The 11225-nt window shown below is 51.2% G+C and overlaps 1 protein-coding gene across 8 annotated transcripts in view; it reads left to right on the top strand.

Annotated features, from left to right (window-relative positions):
* The window catches only part of ANKRD11 (ankyrin repeat domain 11), a 221437-nt gene that overhangs the window by 177349 nt on the left and 32863 nt on the right, over positions 1-11225 (top strand). For all 8 annotated transcript variants that reach the window (XM_032284723.1, XM_032284721.1, XM_032284719.1 and 5 more), the window contains one exon: positions 8786-8924. In XM_032284723.1, coding sequence (XP_032140614.1) covers positions 8898-8924 — 27 coding nt within the window. In that variant the 5' untranslated portion in view covers positions 8786-8897. The remainder of the gene's footprint in view (positions 1-8785; positions 8925-11225) is intronic.

Genomic DNA, 11225 nt, shown 5'->3' with positions numbered 1-11225 from the left:
GTGGTGCGTAGGGCGTTCTGGGCCCTGAGACAGTGGTGGGTAGGGCGCTCTGGGCCCTGAGACAGTGGTGGGTAGGGCGCTCTGGGCCCTGAGACAGTGGTGGGTAGGGCGCTCGGGGCCCTGAGACAGTGGTGGGTAGGGCGCTCGGGGCCCTGAGACAGTGGTGGGTAGGGCGCTCGGGGCCCTGAGACAGTGGTGGGTAGGGCGCTCTGGGCCCTGAGACAGTGGTGGGTAGGGCGCTCTGGGCCCTGAGACAGTGGTGGGTAGGGCGCTCTGGGCCCTGAGACAGTGGTGCGTAGGGCACTCGGGGTCCTCAGACAGTGGTGGATAGGGTGCTCTGGGCAGTCACCAGTGCTTTCATTCTTCCCTGGCTTCCAAGATAGAAATCCACTGTATTTAATTTTTTCTTCTAGAACTCATGCTGTCTTTTAAAATCATATCTTTGGCAAATGAAGGTTAGAAAATTTTTTTCTGCATTCTGTAGGTTTTACACAGTGTTGGTTCTTAGGTATGGGCCTGTGCTCCATTTGTGGTTCGTTTTTGTGCTGTGAGGTGTAAGCATAGAGGTCATGTTTTGTATCTAGATAGGCAGTTGTTCCATCAGTACCATACTGATACCAAAGCCAGACAGAGATACTACAGGATAAGAAAACTACAGACCAGTGGCCCTCATGAACACAGACTTAAACATTTTAAAAAATAATTTTAGCGAATTGAATTCATCAGTATATAAAATGAACAATGTACCATGACCAAGTAGGGTTTATACCAAGCATTCAAGTTTGAACATCCAGTATCAATCAGTTCAAGTTGTTATATTATCAAACTGAAAAAAAGAATACCATGTGATCATAGCAACTAATGCAGCAAAAACATTTGACAAATGTCAATACCCGTTCATTATTTTACAACAATTTCTGCAAACTAGGAGTAGAGGGGAATTTTCTCAACCTGATAAAGAGCATCTGTGAAAAACTTACAACTAACATCATATTTAATGTCCAAGACTGAATTCTTTTCACCTAAAATGGAGGACAGAGAAACACTGGCCATCTCCGCTGCCTCTCCCTGCAGGCTCCAGGCAGCACGGTCAGCTACAGGAAAGGCAGACTGGAGAGGAAAGAGGAACGCAGTCTTTATTCAGCCACATCTCTGGAGAAATCCTGAGATGTCTGTACAGAAGCTCCAAGAATAAACTCGCCTAGTGTGGTGTTACAGTGCAAAGCCAGTGTGCAAAGGTGCATTTCTAAATAGTATTCGAAAATCATAGAGGGCTGAAAGTGTAAAAATATGTTTGCTGTAGTATCAAAAATACAGATGATTTTGGGGTAAATTTGACTAAGGATGTGCTGCAAGACCTGTAACCTGAAAGCTGCAGAATACTACTGAGAGAAATTAAGGAACCCAAAGTGTAGAGTCATACAGTATTCATTGGTCAGGAAACTCTCGAGATTGTTCAGATGCTGTCTCTCTCCAAATGGATGTATGGATTCAGCATAATGCCAGTCAGAATCCCTATGGGCATTTTTTAGGTAGAAATTCATAAGATTATTCCAAAGTTAATAGGGAAATTTCAGGGACCTAGAATAACCAAAGCCACCTTGAGAAAGAACAGAATTGCAGGACGCAGACAGTGCATTTTCAGTGCTCCCCCTGAAGCCACAGGCATGAGGTGACAGGCCCATGGGTGAATGGCCCACAAGCAGACCCCACGCACAAGCAGCTTGGGTTGCTGAGGCAGCTGAGCAGGGAACCGGAGCTGGAGTAACTGGGCGGCACCCCTACGCTGCTGTCAGTGGCCAACACGCCTCTCCTTCTCACCGGGCCCTTCTGCTGTGGCCACTCAGAGAAAGAATGAGCACTAGGGTTAGGGTGTCAAGCAGACACAGCCAGTTTTCAGTTACTGCAACTGTCTTTTATCTCTGTGTGCTTCCTGTGAGTGCAAGTCATGATGTGATGCGGAATCTGTGTGTGGTGTGTGCAGAGCACACCTAACTTGTGTTGTGGGGAGAAGCCAGGTGATCAACGGACCGGTGGGCCCTGCAGGGTCTTTGTGCCTTGGATGTTACCATCTGGTGGTTCTTGGAGCATCATGTGGCTGTACAGGAGGTGCCTGATAAGGATTGGACTTAATGTTTGGGGTATTCGCATTGAAGAAATAAAATCATTCTGTAACATGCACAGGTGGGTCCCGCTAACAGTCCTGCGGGGAAAGCTCAGAGGGGCCGAAACAGGGCCTGTCCCACCCCAGCCACACACACTGCAGGTTCTGAGCCCAGGTTGATGGGCACCGCCTTCCTGGTGGCTGTGCCACACTCAGCCTTGTAGGCAGCTTTGGGGGAGCCCTCATGTCTACAGGCATCTTGCCCGTGTTTGCTTTTCCCTGCACAGCTCGTTGAGGTGTCAGGAGCTGGGAGGTGAAAAAGAAATTTGTGAACTTTTTAAGTGAAATATAAATATACACTATAGCTGGTATTTCATCTGTAAAACTGGGGATAATCACCACCCACTGAGAACACAGTATTTCCAAGGTCCTAGGGGCCTTCAGTAATGTTCCCTATACCAGAAGTCACCTCTGCTCTGACTTCACTCTCCACGGGTAGGCTTCAGCTGTGGAGATTTCCATGGGAGACATTGGTCGTTCTGCACCCTGTCTGACTTGCAGGGTTTTGCTCCTGTCGGTGTTTCCTCCCCTTGTGGCTGTGGCTGTGCCCAGCGTTTGTGGGCCCTTTTGTGGATGAGCCAGTGTTCCCCAAGAACCATCAGGGAGTCTGCATCCCTGCCAACGCTCAGTGTGTGAAACTGACGTTAGTGACTCTGACACTCTTGACATCAGAGATGTGGTGGCATCTCACGGTGCTGTGGTGTGTGTTCTTTGTTGTCATCTGGTTGTGAACATGTCCTCCTGTGCTGTGCTCTAGAAGCTTCCATGTGTGATTCATTTGGAGCTCATCTTCATGTGGTTTGAGGGCGATTGGGTGTGCTTCCCCATGGAGGGTGGCACGGAGCCTGTGTCACCAGGGAGCTGTGCTTGCGGTTTCTGCTCTGTGCAGAGCCCCCGGGACTCTGTGTCCTTTCTCCAGGACACCCTGCGTTGATGATACTTGGCTTGCAGGCTTGGGACCCAGGTGTTTAGCGCTGTTCTTCTTTAGAATCGTCCTTGGCATTTCCATACCCATTTTGGAATTAGCTGGTTGATTTCCTCAAACAGCTTGCTAAGATTTGGACTGGATTGCTTCGAATGTTGTGTGACATGGTAAAAGTCCCATAAAACTGCATGCCTTAATTATACTACCACAGCTTCATAGTCAATAGAGTCAGGTATGCCGGGACAGCCGTGGTCACTCTCAATAGGGTTATTTGGGCCCAGGCCCTTCCTCACAGAACCTCGGCCCAAAAAGCAGAACTCATAGCTCTAACAAAAGCCTTATACTAGATGAAAAAAAAAACTGTCAACATTTATACAGACAGCTGGTATGCCTTTACTACGACTCATATACATAAGACTATTTTTAAAAATAAATAAATAAATAAATAATCCTAGCCCTACTAAAGACTATATACAAGCCCGACAGTGACATTAATACACTACAAAAGACACACACCAGGCCACTCACTTAAGACAAACCAAACTAACTGAACTACTAAAAGCTAAGTACTACATTCCCCATTTACATAAGCTTATCAAAAAATTACTACTCAATATAATATATATGCCCAAGTAAATCTGGGAAAAAAAAAAAAAACCAGGTCTAGCCAAGTAAAAATAAGACTAAAAAAAACTAGCCCTGAAAAACAGTAAGAAGTAAATTTCACTAAAATAAAACCCCCAATAAATAACTATAAATACCTCCTTGTATGTATAAATATATTCTCTAAATGAGTCAAGGCCTTCCCCACTAAGTCCAAAACTACTTTGATGGTCACAAAAAAAAAAAAACTATTACAAGTCCTTGTTCCTCGGTTCAACCTCCCTCTAACACTAAAGTCAGGTTAGGCCCGCCTTTACTATACACATTTCTCAGGGCCTAGCCAAGGCCCTGGATATATCCTAAAAATTATACTATACCTGTCGTCTCCAGAATTCAGAACAGGTCAAACAAATAAACCAGACCGTAAAAAAAGCCCTGAGAAAATTTACCCTAAAAACGGATAAAAACTAAGTCAGCCTGCTTCCTTTTGTCCTCCCTGCATCCAATGCACACCCTATCCAAAAAATTTCTCCCTTTTTAAAATCATGTTCAGCAGGCCCTCTCCCTTACTCCCCAGACTCACAGATACCTTATGTACATGCTAAAGTCCGTAATTATACACTCCTTAAGTCCTTACAGGCGCTCCAGTCTGTTCACTCCCAAGTACACCAGCTCATTAAGGATACCCGTCCCACCCCAACAGACCTTGCAGACCAGCCGACACACCCCTTCCAGCCGGGAAACTGTCCTTGTTAAAAGATTCGCCACCTCCGGCCTCACCCCCCATTGAAAGGGACCCTACACAGTTATCCTGACCACACCTACTGCACTCGAGATAGATGGAGTGACAGCCTAAATGCATCACACACAGGTCAAGACTGCCCCACTGTAGAAACAGCAAAGCGTCAAGCATTCATCCCCTGATTCACTAAAACTAAACCTTGTGCGCTCTTCGCAGTCACCACCCTCGCCACCCTAATCCATGCTATAAATCCCTGTAGCAAATGCCCCTTAAAACAAACAAACAATACTAACCTACTAGAGAAATTAATAATTTAATTTGTATAAATAAAACAAGGGGGGAATGTGACATGGTAAAAGCCCCATAAAACTGCATACCTCAACCATACCTCGGCTTTCTGTTGAAACTGCTCTCTGTAACCCTGATGTGACAGGCAAGCAGTCCAAACCCACGCCATCCTGGCCCTTGCAGCTTGTAATAAGTAACTAAGGTCTGTAATTTCCACTCTACCCAGGCAACGTGTAAACTAACGCTTATCTTGACTTCTGTGAACCACTTAAGTAACAATCGGAATGTCCGAAGTCCCCTCACCCTCAACCCTGCCGAGGAGCTGGTTTACAGAATGTCCAAAGTCCACTGGCCCTCGGAGTGTCCAAAGCCCCTCGCCCCCACCTCTGCCCAGAAGGTAGTTTATGGACATAAAAAGTCTTGACACCCTCTTTTTTGGGGCCATGGGTTGAAGAGACATGAGTCCCCCGTGGCCGCCGGCAATAGTGACCCTGCAATTTGGCATACTTTTGTCTTAGTGTTGACTTTCTGTGGTCGCTGTAATGCAACAGTGGAACTCCCTCGGGGGGCTACCACACCGGCGTTGTGCCTGTCCGTCATGAGCGTGATAGCCCCCTGTGCCCTTCATGTCCTCTCCGTGTCTTCTCAGCCATGTTTGTGGTTGTCCGTGTGCCCTTCATGTCCGCTCCGTGTCTTCTCAGCCATGTTTGTGGTTGCCCATGTAGAGAGCACCTGCCTCTCTGGTTGCCCGTGTCTGCTTTCCCTGCACAGCTCGTTGTCTTTCTTGCTGTCATGTCCTGATTGTTCATGGTCAGACAGAACCGTTCACTTTCTGTATCCACGTTTTCTCATCCATTTACGAACTTGAGTAGTTGAGCTGTGTATTCCTTTGCATGTTTCATGTATGCAGTCATGTCATGTTAAGATTGTTAGTACTTTTGTTTTCCTCAGCAGCAGGGATTGAGTCCAGTCTGATTCCAGGGGAGGCCCTATCTTTGGGGTACACACGTTCCCAGCTTCGTTTCTGTGTTCACGGCGTACACCGCGTGTTCATGGCGCTCACCCCATGTTTATGGCGAGCACCCCGTGTTCATGCTGTGCACCCCATGTTTATGGCATGCACCTCCTGCGTTCACGGTGTGCACACCCCCTGCAGTACTTCATTTGTATTCTAGAATTGTACATTTGCCTTAGGACAGGCAGTTTAGTTGTGTCATTTTTTGTATTACGAAGAAAACTGCCGTGAATGTCCTTGTACTTGCTTGTAAACACACACACTCCTTTCAGTCCACGTCATGGGAAACTCACTTGCAGCTCTCCTGCGAAGAAGCCTCGCTGGCGTTTGCTGGGGCGGAGCCTGTCTTCTCCCAGCCGTCCTGGCAGAATCGCTGGCAGGCGTCTCCTGGTGGCTGTAATTTGCTTTTTCCTGATGAGAAACACCTTTTGAATGTTCATTGTCTATTTGGATGTTTTCTTTTGTGAAGTGCCTGTCAGAACTTTTGTTTGTGTTTTTCCTGGGGTGTGCCTGTAGGCTTTCTTGCCTTCATCCGTGGCCCTGGGGACAGCCTTCCTTCTTCCCAGGCTTCCTGGAGGCCTTGATGAGTTTGGGGTTTTTTCTCCCACATCACAGTGTTGAATTTTATCACGGGCCTTTTCTGTAGCTCTTGAAATGAGCACGTGATTTTCTTTCCTTTAGTTTCTTAATGTGGTAAAATACATTGCTTTCTAAATTGCCTGCATTCTCAAATCTATTCCTATTCCTATAATTTGTGTTACCATAAACACACACGCACGCACGCGCCCTGTCTGTGTTCATAAGGTATGTTGGTTTATAATATTCTTTTCATGGAATACCCTGTTCAGGTTCTGAAATTAGGGTTATGATGCTTGGTACCTCGGATGTTTGGTAGAACCCTCCCCTGGGCCAGGAGTATTCTTGGAGGAAGGGGTTTAAGATGCGCTTCTTCCTGGTGTGTGCCATTCTTTCCTGGCATTGGCCAGCCCTGGGGAAAATGCCTCTCTCATTCCAGTGAGTGGGGACTGCACTCTGTAGCAGGGGAGGCGGGGGCGTTGAAAAGCTCTGGGGTGCAACCAGGCGGCAGGCGAGCTGCATCTGGGCACCCTGGCCGAGGGCCAGGAGGGACCTGCCCTGCTGGGATGGGTGTCACACTCCTGAGGCCCCGTCTTCCCCTGAGGTCTGCCTGGCGCCCTCCTCCTGTCCCCATGCTCACTGGAGAGGTGGGCACATGGCCATGACTCAGGTCTTGCTTGGCAGCTTCTCTCTCACTCCGGATGCCTTTGTGAAACAAGCTTGCAGCATGTTCTGGAAAGCTCTCCCATGGTCACTCAGGGATGTTGCTGATTAACTGCCAGGTTTGGTGGGTGCAGTGTTGACCAGTTGAGCTAGAAGATGCATCTGGGCCCCAGGAGGCAAGACTGTGGCTGGGGGTGCTTGGGCTTCTCAGAATAGTTGAGCGTCTCAGCCCCGGAGCAGCTGAGGCCTCCAGTGCTCTGAGGGTGCCGCTGACCACTGCACCGTATTTGCCGGCAGCTTACTCAGGGTTAGTTCCAGAAGGAAGGCTTACTGGTGGGGAAGGGGCAGTGTGCTTCTGGGGACGGTGCTGTCCATGATGGCAGCGAGATGCAGCACCCAGGACCTCTGTGTGTGACATGCTTGGTTGGTGTGGGTGGGTGCTGCCCTGCATCTTCCCTGTGGCTCTGTTGGTGCCCCATGTAAGGGAAGTTGCCATTTCCGGAGCCTCCACATCTGATGTGTACTGGAGAGGCCGGGGAGTGGAGTTGCTGTGCCTGTCCAGTCCTGGTGCTGACTAGAATCTGTAAGACTCCAGTGAGCAGCCTGAGCCAGGTCAGCCTGCCCGCCCACCCTGCCCCACCACCGGTGCTCCTCTCTACTCTGGGAGGGGTGCCGTGACAGTGCTGGCGGTGCCTGAGTCTGTCTCGGGGCTCCCCCACTCCCACCCCGGTGCTCCTGTCTGCTCTGTGAAAGGAGGGTGCGAAGTCTGTCTCGGGGCTTCCACTGTTGCATGCTCTGCTACCTGGGCTTGAGATTGGGCTCCCCACCCTCTCTCCCTCCATGGTTCCCAGCTGTACCATTCCATACACGTCTTGTGACCTCCCCCACATGGTACCATTCAGGAGACTGCAGAAATTACAGAAACCTCGTGTCCCAAGCACTGTGTTGTCACACCGGCTCCCAATTCCCATCCCCAGGACACGTCCTCCAGCCAGTGGATTATGCCCATGAGACACACTTGGTCAAGGCCAACGTTGGGGCTGGGGCTGGGGCTGGAGTTGGGCCTTCGTGGTCTTGCCCTGCATCTTGCCTGCTGGGTGGGCCTTGCACTCAGACCTGCAGGGGGCTCTGCTACCCCACAGGGTTCCTCCTGCCTCTTGGGGAGGTGAGAGATGGGGGCTGGGGGCTGCGCAGTGGCCTCAAGAATAGCGGACAAGTCCATGTTCAAGAATGGAAAAGGCAAAACTATAGCACAGCCCGTGTGAGTTATGTGCAGAGGAAGGAGTGTCAGCTCCCAGAACTGAGGGTGGAGGGAGCCTAGCCCGGCCGCTCCCCCGGGGAGGACACGTATCTCCTGGAGTCCCTGCCTGCCTTCACTCCACAGCGAAACTCCTGATGGGAATGTAGCTATGAGTGGCAACGCCTCTCTTTGGAGAAGGCAAAGCCCTGGTTTTTCCTCATTGTTTAGTACTTCCCCAGGAAGGCAGGAGTCGAGTGGGAGGTAGCGCGGGTCTGTCGCCTCTGCTTTCTCCACACACACACCAGTGATTTTCCGAGAGTCCCTCAGGTGCACGGGACGAACTGTGGGCCAGGGTCAGGGCTGAGCCACAGCCAGGCCCCAGGCTTCTGGGTGAAGGTTCTGCGGTTGGTGACCAGCTTCTCCCAGCCACGCCCTGGCGTGCAGGAAGGGTGTTCATTGCCCACATAAGAGATCTGCTTCTCCTGGCACATGAAACAGAATCTTAGTGGACAGTGAGCTTGAGCATTTAATTTAGTAATAATGACTGAAAGCATCCCTTTCTTTTCTAGGATAAAGATAAAGTTTCTCTAACCAAGACTCCAAAGCTGGAGCGTGGTGATGGCGGGAAGGAGGTGAGGGAGCGAGCCAGCAAGCGGAAGCTGCCCTTTACCGCGGGCGCCAATGGGGAGCAGAAGGACTCGGACACAGGTACCAGCCCGCAGCCCCTCCTGCAGTGTGCCCTCTGTGGGCATCCCCGGCCCCCGCCCGCCCCTCCCAGCTTTGCGCTAGGACCCACTCGAGCGCTCTGCAAGCTGTCCAGGCCAGGGCAGCAGGGGAGGAGCACAGACCCCCATGCGCCACCTCCTCACTCGAGGCTCAGCCCCATGGGGCTGATTGGAGAGCTTCACCCTTGGTCCCACACACATGGAGATTCCTGGTGCACGTCCAGCCCTGGGCGAGGTCTGGGGCTGCTCACCTGTGGGTCTTCTGACAGCTGGGCACAGGAGGGAGTCCATGGTTCCCCTCAGGGCCACAAAGGCACAGGAAGAAACTCCATCATTTGTAGTAAAAACCAAAAGGAGCCTTAGAAGTGCGCAGGAGCCAGGGAGGTCTTCCTAAGTGCAGGTGGGGGTCTGAGGCTGCAGGGCAGGAATGTGTATGCCTGTGTGTGTGTGTGTGTGTGTGTGTGTGTGTGTGTGTGTGTGTGCGCGCGCGCCTATGGGTGTGCCTGTGTGTGTGCATCTGCCCATGTCTGCCTGGATGTGCCCATGTGTATGTGTGTGCATCTGTGTGGATGTGCCCATGTGTGTTTCTACGTGTCTGCCCATGTGTGCTGTGTGTATGCATGCTTGTGTGTGTGCCTGTGTGTACCTGCCTGTATGTGTCCATGTGTGTGTGTCTATGTTTGTGTGTGTGTGCGCGTGTGTGTATATGTCCTGGTGTGTGTGTGCCCGTGTGTGTGTGCCTGTGTATGTGTGCCTGTGTGTGTCTGTGCCCATGTGTATGTGTGCCCACATGTGCCTGTGCTCGTGTGTACCCATGTGTGAGCCCATGTGTATTCATTGCACATGCTCCTGGTGGGGTCAGCACCTCCTGCATTTCCCGCTTTCTAGCAGATTCTGTCTTGAGCTGCTGAGTGGGGAGCCCAGGCCTCTGTGCTGGCCGCGCTTGCTCTTTGGTGATTCTTGTGCCCAGAGGCCTCCTTGTCGTCCTGGTCATCCGTTTTCTCTACAGCCCTGCTGGGGAAGGGTGGATGCAGTAGAGCATTAGGCTGACCACAGAGACTGGAGTGAACTGGGAGAGCTCTGAATCAGGCCCTGGGTTCTGTCCCTGGCTTCCTAAGACTCCAGATGCAGCCGTACCACAAAGTGCAGAGGCTGTGCCAGGATGTGGGATTGATGTCAGATGGGGAAGTGGTCAAAGTGAGAGAAACTCACAATACTGAGATAGTTGAAGAAATGAGGATCTGTGCCCAGCTTTTGTCGGCACAGCCCAGGGAGCTTCAGCCTTTATGATTGTGTGGCAGCTGCAGGCCCGTTCTCCCCCCGCACAGCCCTGCCTGTGCTCCCAGGATGTGCTCACAGTAGCCAGGTAGAGACTCTGCCAAGTCAAAAGCCAGCAGAGAGGGCTGGTTTTCCCAGACAGGAAGAGAGGGGGTGGTGCAGTGCCAGGTACATGGCCAGCACATGAGGGGACAGGAAGGCTGTAGGGACAGCAGCACAGGCCAGGGGATGGTGCCTCTTCCCAGCAGTGGGCAGCTTTGAGGAAGTGCAGGGGGAGGTGCCGGGAAGCAAGTGGACAGAATGTGTGGATGGGTCGTGTGAGGACCTTAGCCCCCAGAAGGGAGGGCCTGGGCAGCTCCCCAGAGCTCTCAGCTGCTGTGTACTCTCGGGCTTTAGGCCTAGAGAAAATCACTCCAGGTCTGAAAACCCTGTGTTTACTCTCTTTGGTCCCCGTGCTGGTTTTGGTATAGAAGGCCGTCATGTTCATACGTAGCTGTTAGCTCTTTGCATAGTGGCCATGTGGAAGTTGGCTTCAGGCCTCTGAAGTGTCTCTGTGACATCTCTGGAAGTTTTGCTGAAAGGGTTAATGAGACAAGCATCTGCTCCTCTGCTTCCTGGGAGAGCAATCTGAACTGGGTGAGGTGGTGTTCCCAGGCCTACCTGGTACCCACCCCCTCTGGCTGGTCAGGTGTCTTTCTGGTGGCTGTTTCGTCCTGGTGGAGAGAAGCTGTTGCCCAAGGCCCCGTTGTGCCATCAGAAGCCTCCAGGGTCTGTTGATGGGTGGCGCCTGCGTGGCGCCAGCCCCACCACTCACTGAGGCTGCTCTTGCTCTCTGTAAGTCTTGGGGATATTTTCTGCCACAGCCCTTAGCGTTCGCGGAACTGTGTGTTGAACACCACGTCCTTTCTCTGTGAGGGGCAGGCCCAGGTGAGGACAGGTAGGGAGAATCCCTGTGAGGTAGCAAACCAGTAAAGAACCTTTTTTTTTTTTTTTTTTTTTTTTTTTT

This window comes from Sapajus apella, unplaced genomic scaffold, assembly GCF_009761245.1.
Source record: "Sapajus apella isolate SASKATOON/1434 unplaced genomic scaffold, GSC_monkey_1.0 scaffold15, whole genome shotgun sequence".
Lineage (NCBI taxonomy): Eukaryota > Metazoa > Chordata > Mammalia > Primates > Cebidae > Sapajus > Sapajus apella.
This window is presented reverse-complemented; position numbering and strand designations above follow the sequence as displayed.